The sequence below is a fragment of the Chiloscyllium plagiosum genome, unplaced genomic scaffold (assembly GCF_037043375.1).
Source record: "Chiloscyllium plagiosum isolate Xiang-an unplaced genomic scaffold, Cpla_swu_hap1 HiC_scaffold_39, whole genome shotgun sequence".
NCBI lineage: Eukaryota > Metazoa > Chordata > Chondrichthyes > Orectolobiformes > Hemiscylliidae > Chiloscyllium > Chiloscyllium plagiosum.
The window spans coordinates 1120635-1138033 of record NW_028270177.1 but is presented as its reverse complement, the minus strand read 5'-3'; the positions used below and the strand labels follow the sequence as shown (position 1 = coordinate 1138033).

The 17399-nt window shown below is 41.9% G+C and overlaps 1 protein-coding gene across 10 annotated transcripts in view; it reads right to left on the bottom strand.

Annotated features, from left to right (window-relative positions):
• The window catches only part of gabpb1 (GA binding protein transcription factor subunit beta 1), a 100110-nt gene that overhangs the window by 6144 nt on the left and 76567 nt on the right, over nt 1-17399 (bottom strand). The window contains exons 12-13 of one of the 10 annotated variants that reach the window (XR_015753820.1): nt 9940-10096; nt 7345-7806 (exon numbers count right to left, since the gene is read on the bottom strand). The exons of 7 other annotated variants lie outside the window; for them this stretch is intronic. Coding sequence is in view for 2 of the 3 variants with exons in the window: in XM_087981390.1 (XP_087837516.1) it covers nt 10561-10704 (144 nt within the window). In the remaining variant the exon portion in view is untranslated. Of the gene's footprint in view, nt 1-7344; nt 7807-9939; nt 10097-10521; nt 10705-17399 lie in introns of those variants that run through there. 2 more of the 10 variants (XM_087981390.1, XM_087981391.1) reach the window with 2 other exon arrangements.

Genomic DNA, 17399 nt, shown 5'->3' with positions numbered 1-17399 from the left:
AGTGAACAGTTTCAATAAATACCATCTATAGGGACTTCCAAATGGCATACACATGAAAGGTGCTACACATGAAAGGTAAACAAAAAATTACATTACATAAATTAGAGCCACATGTCATTGGGGAGACGGAGTAGGAGTTGAGGTTGCTCTGGTTGTTTCCAATGTTGCAAAATTGGGTAGATTACTCCGAGATTGGGAGGCAGGCAGTTAGAATTTGGTGTTTGCAAAGTGGTGGTGATGGTGGGAGAGGGGGGAACATCTCTACTCACAATATATTCAAAAAGACAAAATTGTTTACTGAACATTAAATCCCTTGACAGTTATAGAGTTCAGGAGACAGCATTATTTAAGAAAATAACTCAACATCTTGTGAAATTGAAAGGAAAGATCCCAGCACTCGAGAGCTAAACACAAAAACAGTAAAATCAAAATAATAACAGCACGGTGGCTCAGTGGTTAGCACCGCTGCCTCACAGTGCCAGGGACACACGCTCGATTCCAGCATTGGGCGACTGTCTGTGTGGAGTTTACACATTCTCTCCGTGTCTGCGTGGATTTCCTCCGGGTGCTCTGGTTTCCTCCCACTGTCAAAAGATGTGCAGGTTAGGTGAATTGCCCATAGCATTCAGGGATGTGTAGGTTAGGTGCATTAGTCAGGGGAAATATAGGGGAGGGGAATGGGTCTGGATGGGTTACTCTTCAGAGGCTCAGTCATGTCCCCACACTGTGGGGATTCTATGAGAATACTTTTATTAGTTTCACTTTGAAACTGAATGGGGGTCAAAATCTTGACTATTTCTTGCTTCTTCTGTCAAAACTACACGAGCAGAGTGTCCCACAGAGAGCTGCAACAACACTGATTGGCTGTTGGGGTAAAGATTTGTATCGCTGCAGTCACCACTACTAAACGGTGGTGTGTGGAGGGAATGTTGTCAAGGGAGAGTTAAACAACAAATACCAAATACCCAGCACCTTCAGGTAGTCTGTCCCAACAATGTAGAGGATTGGTCATCACCACCAGAAGAAGAGACAGAGCGCAGTAGATAAAGAGGAGGGCATTTCCTCCCAACCAGGAAACAACAGACCCCCTGAAGTCCACCCTCCACCCAGTGAGAGCCAGGGGGTACCCACTGTCCCACAACTACAGGTAACTGAGAGCTGTGATCCTCTGACAGTCCCACTGTCAGACACAGAACTGGATGGTGCGGACCCTTGCCTTGGCTCAACGACACCGGAGCGGGTAAATGACCCCAGTGAGGAGCTGGATAGCTACCTCAGCCCAGCAAAGGTCCAGCAGTTCGTGCTCACCATGGGGATGCAGACAGCTACCCCAGAGACAGGACAGTCAAATGGACAATGGTAACCCCATAAACTGGGGGTTAAAGAAGTTTCCTTTGCTATCGTATAACAGGGCACCCACTCAGTAGGTGGGTTCCGCTGAAGCCACAGCTAAATAATAAGAGATTGGATGGTTAATAAAGGGAACTGTAAATAGGATAACTGTAAATTCGAGTAATTCAATCTGTTCTTTAAGACATGCAATGTATATATCTATGAACGACATGACAAATTGTACAAGTACCAAAGATTTATTTCTATGAATAAAGTACATTTTGAAATTAAAAAAAATGTAGAGGATTGTTCGTCCAGCTTGTGTTTTGGTTAGAGGAGGAGGAGGGAGAGAAATACTGAACAACAAATACTACTTCAGTATTTCTCTCCCTCCTCCTCCTCTAACCAAAACACAAGCTGGACCGACCAATCCTCTATATTGTTGGGACAGACTACCTGAAGGTGCTGGGTATTTGGTTCAGAGGGGCTGGAGCGTGCACCAAGTCTTGGGAGGAACGTGTCACTAAAACAAGGCAGAAACTGGGCAGATGGGGGCACCGGTCACTCTTGATGGTGGGTAAAAACTTGGTTATCAGGTGTGAGGTATTCTCAGGTCTGGCCTATTCCCTGAACCTGTGCTGCCGCAGTCACCCAGGCCATCTGCCACTTCATGTGGAGATCAAAGATGGACCGGGTCCAAACGGACACAATATACAAAGATCTGGACAAAGGGGGGGGGGGACAAACACACCCAGTGCTACTCTCCCCCGATGGCCACCTTTGTGTGTGGCTGCATCAAGTAGTGCGTGGATCCCCGGTACGCAAACACCAAGTATCACTACGTACTGAGGTTCTACCTATCCCCGGTGTTGCGAAGGATGGGCCTGGCCTCACTGCCGCGGAACGTCCCAAGTAGTTGGATCGTTCCGTATCCCTTGTCCTTCATGGGGAAATTTGTGAAGAAAAACACCTTTGACCACAAGTCCATCAGGAAGTGGTCAGCACGTAGTGTCCTTGACACCCTTCGGGAAAAGGAGAGGGCGGATCCTGTCGAGTGGTTCCCTGAGCAGATTGTTAAAGTCATTTGGCAGAATGCCTCATCGCCAGAACTTTCCAACAAGCACCAGAACATGGCTTGGCTGATGGTGAGAAGGGCTCTGTCTGGGAGATCCTTTATACATGCCCAGACTCTCCGAAACACCGCACGCTGCCCTCGAAGCTGCTGTGGAGGGGACGAGACTGTCACACACCTCCTTCTGGAATGTGCCTACGCAAAGGAAGTCTGGAGAGGAATGCAGTGGTGTTTGTCATGGTTCGTTCCGAGAAGCTCCATTATGCAGGACTCCATGCTCTACGGTCTGTTCCCTGGGACACATGACAAGATGAACATCATCTGTGTCTGGAGGACTATCAACTTGGTGAAAGATGCTCTTTGTTCTGCTCGAAACTTGCTGATCTTCCAGCTGAAGGAGTTGACCCCGAATGAGTGTTGCGGACTCGCACATTCCAAGGTCCAGGACTACGTCCTGAGGGATGCGCTGAAGCTTGGGGCAGCTGCTACCAAGGTGCGGTGGGGAAAGACCACAATGTAAGGTCCTTCTCCTGAATAATAACAGGGGGCTCACTCACTAATTGGGCCCTGCTGATGCCTCAGCTAAATGCCAAGAAGTTGTTTGAAAATATAGAGAATGGTGAACATCAAGGCTTATTTGTGTTCTTTGTAAGTAAAGAGTATAGATATGAATAGCTTCATTAACTGTACATGTACATAAAGACTTCTTTTTATGAATAAAATATATTTTTTCAATAAATAAAAACAAAAACCAAAGAAAAGTCACTGTGAGGACCACAAGTCAGGGAAAGTGAGTGATCTTGTCCAGTTGCAGCTTTCTACAAGGGAGAGAGTGGATTAGTGAGTAGCAGGTGAGTCCTTGGAGCTTCCATCATTTATAGTCCTTTGTTTAGGCTTCAATCTGTAAGAGTAGTACACAGACCAGGAAAGAAGAGCCATAGATAACTGGATTTAATCGAATATAAAGTATTCTCCAAGGTTTAACTTTAAGAGGTGAATCATGGTAGGAGAACTCAAAGTCTTAGTTTGCTCCTTTTGCTCCATGTGACAGGCCAGGGACAGTTCCAGTCCCCCGGCTCAGTACGTGTACAGGAAGTATCTCCAGTTACAGCTCCTGCAAGCTCGAGTTTCAAAGGTGGGATACTGTGGAGCATCCATAAGGCAAAGGATTTCATGGATCGCATGTACAGAGAGGGGTGGTCACACTGCAGGCTCAGACTCTGTAGGCAGGAAGAGATTGGGTTACCACGAGATACAGCGAGAGAGATAGGCAGGTCGTGCAGGAATCTCCTGTGGCCATACAGATATACTGTTCTGGATACTGTGAGGTGAATGACCTCTCAAGGGAAAGTAGCAGCAGCTAAACTCATTGCACCACAGTTGGTTCTGCTGCAGAGGAGAGGTGTAAAGAGTGTGCCAGGACAATAGTTATAGGGGACACAATTGTAAGGGGAAAAGACAGGGGTTTGTGTGGCCATAAACAAGGCTCCAAGATGCTACATTGTCTCCCGTGCGAGGGTCAAGGATAGTTCGGAATGGGTTCAGGACATTCTGGACGGGGAGGGTAAATAGCTAGTATTATGATACACATCATTACAAACAACATCGGTGAAGAAAGGGAGGAGGTCCTAAAAGCAGAGTACAGGGAGCTAGGAAGGAAGTTAAGAAATCAGACCTCAAAGGGTAGTGATCTCAGGATTACTACTGGTGCCACGTGTGAGTCAGAGTAGGAATGACAGGATATAGCACACAAATACGTGGCTGAAAAGATGTGGCGGGGAGGGTTTCAGATTTTTGGGGCATTGGGCCGGTTCTGGGGGAGGTGGGACTGATGTCCAAGGGAGTATTTGCTAGAGCAGCTGGGGAGGGTTTAAACTAATATGCCAGGCAGATAGGAACCTATGTAAGGAAGCAGAGAAGGAGGGAGACAAAAAAAAACTGCAGATGTTGGAATCCAAGGTAGACAAACAAGAGGCTGAAAGAGCACAGCAAGCCAGCCTTGCTGTGTTCTCTAGCATCCTGTTTGTCTATGTCAGAGGAGGGGGGAAGCAAGGACAAAAACAAAATAGTAGCAAAGGGAATAAGAAAGAAGTGATCAGCATAGAAACCAAGGACAAAATTCAAACATGGTTATTGAGAAAAATATTGGGAGTGAGACAATGTTAAAAAGAAAAGCTTAAAGACTTTGTACCTTAATGCTTGGAGCATTCACAATAAAGGTGGATGGGCTAATCGTGCAGACAGATGTAAACAGGAACGATATAACTGGGATTACAGAGACATGACTGCAGGGTGAGCAGGGATTGGAACTGAATGTCACAGGGTATTCAGTATTGAGGAAGGACAGGCAAAAGGGAAAAAAGGTGGTCGAGTGGCATTGTTGGTTGAAGTGAAAATTAACACAGTAGTGAGAAAGGTTATTAGCTCTGACAACGTGGAGTCTGTATGGGTAGAGTTGAGAAATACCAAGGGGTAAAAACCATTAGTGGGTGTTATATAGAGACCCCAAACTGTAGTGGTGACGTTGGGAAAGGCATTCAATGGGAAATTAGAGATGCATGTGATAAGGGAATATCAGTGATCATGGATGATTTTAATCTGCACATAGATTGGGCAAATCAAATTAGCCACATGCTGTAGAGGAGGAATTCCTACAGTGTATACAACATAGTTGTCTTGACCACTATGAGGAGGAACCAACTAGAGAGCAGGTCATCTTAAGACTGGCTACTGTGTAATGAGAAGGGAATCATTGTGAATCTAGCTGTGTGAGAGCCCTTGGGATGAGCAACCATAACATGATAAAAAAAAATTCTATCAAGATGGATAGTGGGATAGTTGATTCAGAGACTAGGGTGCTGAATGATAACAAATGAAACTATGAGGATATGAAGTATGAGTTAATTAAAGGGATGACAGTGGATCAGCAATGGCAAACGTTCAAGCAACACATGGGGGAAACCACAACAACCACAACAGCTGTTTATTCCGGTCCAGCACAAAAGAGGGTAAGGAGGCCAATCCAGGCCTTACAAAGGAAATTAGTGATAGTATTCGATCCAAGGAAGAAGTATGTAGATTGGCCAAGAAAAATAATAGGTCTGAGGATGGGAGCAGTTTAGAATTCAGCAAGGAAGGAACCAGGGATTAATTAAGAAGGGGAACATACAGTACAAAAGTGAGCTTGTAGGGAATATAAAGACTGACTGACACTAAGAGTTTCTATAGGTGCATGAAGAGAAAAAGATTGGTGAAGACAAATGTAGGTCCTCTACAGAAACTGGGGAATGTATAATAGGGGACAAAAAGAAAAATGCCTGAGCAACTGAACACATACTTTGATTCTATCTTCACAAACAGGATATAAATCAGATACCAGAAATGTTTGTGATTGCAAGATTTTGAGAGAGGGAAGAACGGACAGAGGTCAAGATTAGTAGAGAAGCTGGGAAAATTGATGGGATTCAAGGCAGATAAATCTCCATGGTTTGATAATCTACATATCAAAGTACTTAAGGAAGTGGCTCTAGAAATAGTCGATGCATTGGTGGTCATCTTCCAGGATTCTATTGACTCTGGAACAGTCCCTGCATATTGGAGAGTAGCTAATATCACTCCAATATTAAAAAAGGGAGGTAACGTTTGCAAATGATACCAAGTTGAGTGGGAGGGTGAACTGTGATGAGGATACAGAGATCCTTCAGCATGATCTGGACAGAGAGGGTGAGTGGGCAAATCAATGGCAGATGCAGCATAATTTGGATAAATGGGAGGTTATTCACTTTGGAAGCAAAAACAAGGCGGCAGATTCCTCCCTGAATGGCTGTACATTGAGAGAGGGGAGTGTGCAGTGGGAGCTGGGTGTCCTTGTGCACCAGTTACTGAAGGTAAGCATGCAGGTGCAGCAGGCAGTAAGGAAGACAAATGGTATGTTGGCCTTCATTGTGAAAGGTTACGAGTACAGGAGCAGGGATTTGTTGTTATAGTTATACAGGGATGGAAATGTGTTGCTGGAGAAGCGCAGCAGGTCAGGCAGCATCTAGGGAACAGGAGAATCAACGTTTCGGGCATTAGCCCTTCTTCAGGAAGGGCTGATGCCCGAAACGTCGATTCTCCTGTTCCCTAGATGCTGCCTGACCTGCTGCGCTTCTCCAGCAACACATTTCCATCTCTGATCTCCAGCATCTGCAGACCTCATTTTCTCTTCATAGTTATACAGAGCCTTGTTGAAGCCAACCTTAGAACATACTGTGCAACGTTGGTCTCCTTTTCTGGGGAAGGATGCTCTTGCTCTCAAGGGAGTGTGGCGAGGGTTTCCCAGGCTGATTCCAGGGATGGTAGGACTGACATGAGGAGAGATTGACTAGGTTAGGATTGTTTTCACTGGAGTTCTGATGAACGAGGTTGGTGAGGGGGGGGGGGGGTGAATTTCAGAGACTTATAAAATTCTAACAGGACTAGACAGGATAGGTGCAGGAGGATGTTCCCCATGGTGAGTGTATCCAGAATCAGGGGTCACAGTCTCAGGATTTGGGGTGGATCATTTAGGACGGAATTGAGGAGACATTTCTTCACCCAAAGAGGGGTGAGCCTGTGGAATTCATTACCAAAGGAAGTAGTTGATGCCAAAACATCGAATGTGTTCAAGAGGCGGCCAGATATTGCACTTTAGGAGAATGGGATCATAGGTTATGGGGAGAAAGCAGGATGAGGCTACGGAGTTGGACAATCAGCCATGGTTGTGACGAATGGTGGAGCAGGCTCCAAGGGCCAAATGACCTCCTCCTATCTTCTACGTTTCTATGCTGATTAGAATAATTAATCTTTGAAAAAATAAATTCAGAGAGTGTGATTTTAAAAAAATAATCTAAATGTAATTTTCTTTTAGAGTCAGTGACTAAAGTTAGTCTTTACAAGTAAACACCCAAATAAAGTGGGAATTCTGGGCTAATACTGTGTTTATTAAAATAAAATTCAAGTTAAATGTCTTTACCAGAGAAATAAAAATAGATTTTTCCACTTACAAATGGCATTGTAGAACAGCCTAGAGACTAGAACACTTCATATTTTAACATAATTCATCTTTGTGTGTATTACACAAGTGTATAAATTGACGGGGCAGTTCAGAAAATCAGTGTTACACATTTTAAATTACCCAAATAAATATTTTCTTTTTTTACACAACTTATTTCACAATACATCAGCAATTTGAAATACTAATGCAAATAGGTCTAGTTTTTAAATGTTTATTATTAGCCTTCCTTTGCTGTGCTTCTTTTGGTAAATCTTGACAATTAATTTCCTCCATTCTTCTAAGTACATCATTGTGTTTGCTCTAATTCATGCTCCTTTTCCATTAGACTAACCAGGAGTGTTTGTTTATTTAACATCTCACTGTGAACCTAAAACAACAACAAAATCACAAATTAACGTCACATATTCAGTTAGCTTTTATAAAAGCGTCACTGGAACAAGACTGTGGTCAGTGTATGCACCCATTTCTTGATCCTTTAATTAATTCAGTTGATTTAAATTATGTGTCTTATTTAATTTTAGAAAAAAGAAATAATCCAATTGAACTACCAACAACTGAAGTGGGGAGGCTCTCAAAGATTCTTTTCTGATTTATTAATGACTAGTACCAGCAGAAAGTGAACCAATTCATCCAAATTAAACAAACACATTTCTCTTTAAAGATGCTATCAGAATTTAGCTTGGATAAAAACTATTTTTACTGTTTTAGCTGCAGTATATCCTAGTTTCAAAGTCAACTTATTCAGCTCAGCTAAGAGTTGCCCTAGGAAGATGATTAAGCAGCTTTTGATTCCAGCTTTATAGAGGTATTTTCAGTGGCTGAGATAAGTGGTCACCTCCTCAGACACATGGAACGAGAAACTCCCCTCCTCCTTGAGTCCAATGGCCTGCCATAACTTCCTACCAGATTTGCAGCTTGCGGCTGGTTCCACGGTACAATCACAAGATGTGGAACTGGAGGAATGTGTCTCAGGAAAGAATGTTAGGAAAGGGAGTAAAACTGGAGGTAGTTCAAGAGACCATGAACCATTAAGATTTGAAACTTTATTAGCAAAAGTAAAACCTCAGCGTGAAGGACAGCAATTAAACACCGAAAACAGCTTCCCCATCTACTCTGCCCAATGGTGTTTAAGTATTAGTGGATAGTTATGAATGCTCAGTGTAATGGTCACTACATTTCATTAAATAAACCAGCCAAAAAACAAACTAGATTGTCCAGGATAAATGCACACTGCTCACAAAAATCAGAGACTCTTTTTGACTTAATGTCCTAATTAAACGGCACAAACTAATAAAACTACACAGGTCCTGTGGAAAGCTGTGCAGTGTACGGAGCTTATTTATGAAAGGAAGAAAGATGAATATTCACTATCAAATCAATTATTTTGTTACAGTTTCCATTCCCTGCACAGTTACAGATGGACCAAGTAACAGTGAAAACAAGGAGAAGCATCTCTGAAACTGGGAGTTATACTAGCAGCTGTGGCTGATCAAATATGGCTGCTCTGCACTGATCTTCATTCTGTGTAGCAACAGATGGATGGAACATGTGACAGAGGTTCTAAATGAAATTACTTTAATATTAGACTTGATTGTAATATATAGTATTGTATATCTACATATTAGCTCAAAAACCTTGGACTCAGATCATGAAAAAATTTCAACTACATCAGGGTGAACTGCTTGACACGTTCACTACTTACTGAACTCTGTGGTGTTCCAACAGAAAACAGAGCACTGAGTACAGGAGTTGGGAGGTCATTTTGCAGCTGTACAGGACATTGGTTAGGCCACTTTTGGAATATTGTGTGCAATTTTGATCTCCCTCCTATTGGAAGGATGTTGTGAAACCTGAAAGGGTTCAAAAAAGATTCACAAGGATGTTGCCAGGGTTGGAGAGTTTGAGCTACAGGGAGAGGCTGAATAAGCTGGGGCTGTTTTCCCTGGAGCATCAGAGGCTGAGGGGTGACCTTATAGAGGTTTATAAAATCATGAGGGGTATGGATAGAGCAAATAGACAAGGTCTTTTCCCCGAGGTGGGGGAGTCCAGAACTAGAGGGCATCATTTTAGGGTGAGTGAGGCAAGATTTAAAAAGGGACCGAAGGGACAATGTTTTCATGTAGGTGGTGGTGCTTGTATAAATTGAGCTACCAGAGGAAGTGGGGGTGTCTGGTACAATTACAACATTTAAAAAGGTATCTGGATGGGTACATGAATAGGAATGGTTTAGACAGACATGAGCCAAGTCCTGGCAAATGGGACTAGATTAATTTAGGAAATCTGGTCAGTATTAAGGAGTTGGACTGAAGGGTCCGCTTCTGTGCTGTACATCTCTATGACTCTAAATGACATGGAATTTCTAACTTATAAAACTGAATTCTCGAATGGAAAAAAATACTGACAGCACTTGGTTGAGGTCCATTTGCATGTGGAGAACAGCTCAATCAGAACTTTGAACTAAACAAGACTGAATGACAACCAATCAATGCCCATAGCTCACCCAGTTGGCAAGGTGAAAGGGAGTCAGCCATACACCAGCTGACCTCCTATGGAAATGCTCACAGTTGTTCACGTATCTAGAGCACAGCAGCGAGGTTTAGCTTCAAACTTTGCTAGTAACTGCTCTTAACGGTGAGCTGCATCAGATGGTAGCTATTCTGGAGGGAAACCAATCAAAATTGATCATAAGCCCCTGGCTGAATATTTTACATCTGTAATATACTGATAGTTTGAAATATGATATAGAGTGAATATTCTGTAAAATTAGCATGGAACTTTGATTACATTCAAAGAGACAGCTTTATATTGGGTGATAATCTTCAAATTAAACCATAAGAAATTGGATGAAATCATAAATATTGGATTCAGTGTGTCCTAGTTATTCAAAGATAAAGAAAATGGAACTTTACATTCTAAGAAAAAGCAGAGTTTGTTAGAATCAGAATATTTCAACTTAGAAAGAAGTCATTTTGCCTGTGACAATACTAGCCTCGGAAATGAGCTGTGTAACACTGCCCCTCACCAAACTTGCAATTCCTGACATTTAAGCTAATATTCCGCCTTCAAATACATGTCCAATCACCTATTGATATTTCCAATGGAATCTGCATCCACCAACAAATTAGGTAGTGTGTCGACCATTCAGCTTCTGCAGTCTGTTCCACCAATCAGTATGGCTGATCTGTGCGTTCCAAATTCCATGCTTCCATCTACCTCCTCTGAAGTTAGACTCTTGTGGAAATCCCAGAATTCCTAGGGAATCAATCTGCTGGATGTTTTAAAATCAGTCAACAAATCCACCTCCAAAATCTTCTGAGGCAGAATGTTCCAAATTCACACAAGACTCAGTATAAGTTACCCCTCAACTGTCCCGAAAGGACTCACCCACAAGAGAAAACATCCATGTACACCTTGTCAAGACCATTCAGATCATATAAATTTCAATTAGGTCACCCCACAGTCTTTTAAACTCAATTGGAAACAAGCTGAATTCTGAAGGGTTACCGGACTGAAAAGTTAATTCTGCTTTCTTTCCACAGATGCTGCCAGACCTGCTGAACTTTTCCAGCTATTTCTGTTTTGATCCTTACTTTCATGTTGAATTCCTCAGAGTAAAGGATGTGAGTCACACACAAACACCTAAATCCCTTTGTCCCATTGAATTCTGCAGTGATTGTATGGACAGGCTTTGAGGAATTAAATGGCAAGTTACTGCACAACTCCCAGTCTTGGACAGGTTATTGTAGACATGGTAATTACTATAATTAAGTTTTGTCAATGCTGACTTCCATGTGTTGATTCAGTGAGTGATGGTAATGCAACTGAATGTCAAAAGGAAGAGAGTGAATTCATTGTTGGAGACAGCAAGTGTTGGGATTTCTTGGCAAAGAAAACCCTCTTCTAAACTCAGGGAGAAACTGATGTGAACGTTTGAAAGAGTAAATGAAAAACATTTCAAAATTTCCTTAACAAGCTGCATACATCCGAAGCACCTGTGCATTAGTGAACTGACCACACATGCCAGACATGCTGACCCCTGCAATATTATGCTTTATCCATTTGCCTTCAAAATAACTTATTTACCAAAGTGTTTTTCTTTTATTTAAAATCTCAAAATGTGCAGATGACAAAGCTAGGTGGGAGGTTGAGCAATGAGCAGGATGCAGAGATGTTGCAGCGTGATTACGACAAGCTGGCTGAGTGTACAAATACATGACGGACGCAATGTGAAGATATCCACTTAGGCAGCAAAAATAGGAAGGCAGATTATTATTTGAATGGCTGTAAACTGAAAGGGAGGTATGTTCAATAAAATGTGGAGTCCTAGTGCACCTGTCACTGAAAGTAAGCATACAGGTGCAGAAGACAAACTGGTCCGTTGGCGTTCGTCAAGAGAGGATTCGAGTATAGGAACAAGGACATCTTGCTGCAATTATACAGGGTGTTGGTATGGACATACCTGGAGTTTGTATGCAGTTCTAGTATTATCTGTGGAAGGATGTTCTTGCTATAAAGGAGCAAAGGTTTCCCAATTTGATTCCTGGGATTGCAGGACTAATGTATGAGAAGCGAGTGAATCAGTTAGGATTGTAATCACTGGAATTTAGAACAATGAGGGGCCAATCTCATACAAACCGGTCAAATTATAACAGGACTAGATGGTTTACATACAGGAATGATAGTTGGGAAATCCAGAACCAGGGGTCATAGTTTAAGGATAAACCTTTTAGGACTGAGATGAAGAGAAATTTCTTCACCCATTGAATGGTGAGCCTGTGGAATTCACTGCCCAGAAGGAGGTAGATATAGGTTATCTCCAAAGGGATCAAGGAATATGGGGGGGGGGGGAAAAACAACAAGATTATTGAGCTTGATGATCAGCCAAAAACAGATTAGTTGAGGGTCAAATGGCCTATTAGTGTTTCAAAACCGAAAGCCAATCTCTGCCTCTTTTCCTGAGTGGAGTGAGTTTGTGAGCGTGTGTGTTATTGGGATATTTAGAGGATTAAGTATTTATCCTTCTATCTTGATTGAATTTTTCAGAGGTGGCCACAAGTGTAGATGATGACAATGCATTTGACGTAATCCACTTGGACTTCAGCAAGGCTTTTGATAAGGTCCTACGTGGGAGATTGATAGCAAAGATTGGCTAATTGGCTGTTGGCAGGAAGTGGAGGGCGATGTTTTGGGACTGTAAGTCCATGTGTCCTGCACCAGTGTCAGGGCTCTTACTGTTTGTGGTATGTATAAGTAATTTAGACTTGAATGTAGGAGAGTTGATCAGTATGTTTGAGAGATGACACAAATACTGGTCAGATGGTAAATAGTGGGGGAGGATCACCTTGGATTACAGAAAGATACAGAGTGGCTGATCAGATGGACTGATCAGTTGCAAATGAACTTCATTCCAGATAAATGTGAGGCGAGTGACTTGGGCAGGTCAAAAAAGGTAAACAGCAAGACCCTGGGGATCACCAAGGATTAGAGGGACCTTGGTGTGTCCATCTAACATTATATACCTATACCACTCCATAGGGGTAAAGTGGTTAAAGAAGCATTTAGATTATCTGTTTTTATTGGCTGAGGCAGAGTTTAAGAGCAGAGCAGTTATGCTGAAACTGAATGAAAAGTTGGTTAGGCCAGAGCTAGAGTGGTGTGTGTGTAATTCTGCAATTCACGCTATAGAAGGAATGTGATTGCACTGGAGACGGTGCAGAGGGAGATTTACCAGAGCTTTACTTATGAACAGAGATTGGATAGATTGTGGTTATCTTCCTTGAAGCAAAGGAGACAGAGGGGAGACATGATTTAGATCCATAAGAGGTACAGACAGTATAGAAATCCCTTCAGAGAGATGAATAATTGGGGTATGGATTTAAGGTAAGGGGAGGAGATGTGAGGAAACCTTTTTTCAGCCAGAGGGTGGTGGGAATTTGGATCTCACTACCCTGTAAGGGTGGGAGAGGCAGAAAGCCTCATAACAGTTAAGTATGATGTGGAGGTGCCGGTGTTGGATTGGGGTGGACAAAGTTAAAAATCACAACACCAGGTTATAGTCCAACGGGTTTATTTGGAGGCACTAGCTTTCAAAGTGCTGCTTCTTCATCAGGTGGTTATGAATCAGAATCATAAGACATGGACTTTATAAGCAACAGGATTGCACTGTCATAGAATGTAATATTAAACAAATTAAGTTCAAGTCTTTCATCTTTTAGAATGATCATGCTAGTTTCAGTTTCTTCACATGTAAATCCCAGAACTTTTCTAAAGTTACATTCTCAACATAACGTTTAACAATAGGTGCCAGCTCAGCTCAGATAATGCATTGAAGATGCGAAGTTAAAGTCTACATCCCAATGTTATGTCAGACTGATTCTATTTCCAAAGTGGGATTTACAGAATCTTACATGGATTTATGCAGTTTTTGATCAAAATAAAATGTAATTCTGCAAGTACAAATTCACCCCACAAACTTATGCATGCGTGCAGGGGAGACCAAGGGAGTGCATGCATGTGCGTGTGCAGGTGTGAGTATAAGAGAGTGTATGTATGTATCAGTGTAATGGGGGATAAGTCTGCATAGCTGCATAAATCCAAGAAAGATTCTGTAAATCCCACTTTAGAAATAGAATCAGTCTGACCTAACATTGGGACAGACAGACTTTAACTTCACAGCTTCAGTGCGTTATCTGAGCTAAGATGGCACCTAAAGTTACATTCGCAAGATAGCTTTTAAAAAGTTCTGGGATTTACATATGAAGGAACCGAAACTAGCATGATCATTCTAAAAGAGGAAAGACTCCAGCTAAATTTCTTTAATATTACATTCCATGATACTGTAATCCTGTTGCTATAAATTCTATGTTTCTGCTCCTTCGGCAACTAGGTGAAGAAGCAGCACTTAAAGCTAGTGCCTCCAAATAAACCTGTTGGACTATAGCCAGATGTTGTGTAATTTTTAAACATTTAAATAGTATTTGGATGTACATTTGCAATGCAAAGGCATAAAAGGCTGTGGGCCAAGTGATGGAAAACAGAATTAGATTAGTTATGTGGTTGCTTTTGACGAGTGCAGATCTGATAGGCTGAAGGGCCTTTTGTTTTCCTATGCTGTAGACTTCTATGATTTTGGATGTAGGTTTGCTCGCTGAGCTTGAAGGTTCATTTCCCAACGTTTTGTCACCCTACTAGGTAACATCTTCAGTGGGTCTCAGGTGAAGTATTGCGAAACATTCCTGCTTTCTATTTATACGTTTGGGTTTCTTTGGGTTGGTAATGTCATTTCCTGTGGTGATGTTATTTCCTGTGGTGATGTTATTTCCTGTGGTGAAGTCACTTCCTGTTCCTTTCCTCAAGGGGTGTAGATGGGGTCTAACTCAATATGTTTGTTGATAGAGTTCCGGTTGGAATGCCATGCTTCTAGGAATTCTCGTGCATGTCTTTGTTTGGCTTGTCCTAGGATGGATGTGCTGTCCTTTCTCATCCGTATGTAAGGATTCTAGTGAGAGTGGGTCATGTCTTTTTGTGGTTAGTTGGTGTTCATGTATCCTGGTGGCTACCTTTCTGCCTGTTTGTCCAATGTAATGTTTGTTACAGTCCTTGTATGGTATTTTGTAAATGACATTAGTTTTGCTTGTCTGTATAGGGTCTTTCAAGTTCATTAGCTGCTGTTTTAGTGTGTTGGTGGGTTTGTGGGCTACCATGATGCCAAGGGGTCTGAGTAGTCTGGCAGTCATTTCCAAGATGTCTTTGATGTAGGGGAGAGTGGCTTGGGTTTCTGGATGTGTTTTGTCTGTTTGAGTTTGCTGCTGAGAAATCTGCAGACTGTGTTCATTGGGTACCCATTCTTTTTGAATACTCTGTATAGGTGATTTTCCTCTGCTCTGCGTAGTTCCTCTGTGCTGCAGTGTGTGGTGGCTCGTTGAAATAATATTCTGATGCAGCTTCGTTTGTGGATGTTGAGGTGATTGCTTCTGTAGTTCAATATTTGGTCCATATGGGTTGTTTTCCTGTAGATGCTGGTTTGAAGTTCCCGTTTGTCATCACTAAACGAAACAAATTAGAAGAAACCTTCAAGACCATCAATAATACCCTTACTGGCATAAAATTCACCAAAGAGGAGGAAAACAACAACAAACTGCCATTCCTAGATGTCAGAGTAGAGCAAACAGCCAATGGGGAATTTCAAACCAGAGTCTACAGAAAAACAACACATATGGACCAAATACTGAACTACAGAAGCAATCACCCCAACACCCACAAATGAAGGTACATGAGAACATTATTTCAACGAGCCACCACACACTGCAGCACAGAGCAACTATGTAGTGCAGAGGAAAAGCACCTATTCAGGTGTATTCAAAAAGAATGGGTACCCAATGAACACAGTCCGCAGATTTCTCACCAACAAACCCAAACAAACAGACAAAACACATCTTTCACTAGAATCTTTATTTAAGGATGAGGAAGGAAAGCACATCCATCCTAGGACAAGCCAAACAGAAACATGCACGATAATTCCTAGAAGCATGGCATTCCAACCGGAACTCTATCAACAAACACATTGAGTTAGAACCCATCTACCACCCCTTGAGAAAGAGAACAGGAAATGACATCACCAACCCAAAGAAACCAAAACATAAATAGAAAGCATGAATTTTCAGCATTGCTTTTTCTGAGGCCCACTGAAGATGTTACCTAGTAGGGTAATGAAATGTCAGGAAATGAACCTTCCAGCTCAGCGAGCAAACCTACATTCAAAACCTCAACCTGAGCTACAAATCTTCTCAAAACTCACTAACATCTCAGCAATTCAGAAAGAAGATATTTCTTTTGTTTGGCACATCAGATTGGTTTCAGGTTGGTACATCCTCATTACAGCCGCATTAAAGGCACACAGTCAATGTTATTGGATATTTGGGGAGGGGGCACAGGTCAGATTTCTGCCAAGTACGAACAAAAGAGGACCTCCATGGAAGTTTCAGATGCAGGATTTTTCCTGGCTATGTTTGGGGCATGGCTGGATGGCAGATGAAATTAACCGCTGTTAAATAGCATCCTTTTAAAATCGTAACAGCTAATTTATGTAAAAGGTACTCTTATTATACAAAAAGTAATGAAACTTGCTGCATTTTTTTTTAAACCATGCTGTGAAGGAAAGCAAATAAGCACAGACAGTTTACATTTTCTGATTAAGATCCCCAGTCCCAATTACTAACCAATGAGATCTGCTGGCATATCACAACCAAGATAGCTCCTGTTCCAGGATTCAAATATGACGTGAAAATGAGCTATGGGCAAACATTGCAGGTTTCCTGGCTGAATACAAGTGCACTCATAGGTCAATGATTTTGGAGGAGAAAAAAAAGAGAAGAATTTAAGAAGAAACATTTCATCCTCAGATTAACTACATAGGTTCATGATTGGAGAGTCCACAGGCAGAAACATGCCATTTTATTTTCATAAATAGCAGAAGGGAGGGAATGTTTTATTTTTGTTCCTTTAGTGATAATCGCAGGACAGAAAGCTAGAAGCAATTGTTGTAGAGTTGAACTGGAAACTTTACTAATGTCTTTTTCTGAAGGAATGCTGTTGAAAACATGAAGTCATACTTTGAAGGACTGTTATTGAAAACAGCAAATCGGTAATAAAATAATCAAAACAGTACAAAAAGGAAAAATGCTTAGACGCACCACTACATGGAATAGTAAAATAAATAATAAATAGGCTAAAATCTACTCAACAGTCAATGGGATAAAGACAGTGGATGTGGATAGCTGGGAACTCACTGTGTGGAACTGTTGGCAATTCTCCAAGTTTTTGCAGAACTATTTTGCAGAACATTAGCATTGCTAGCTGGGCCAGCACTTATTGTCCTTCCAAACTGCCCTGGATGTGGGGGTGGGAAGCCTTCTGAAGCTATTGTAGTCCATGTGGTACAAGTGTACCCTCTTAAAAAAA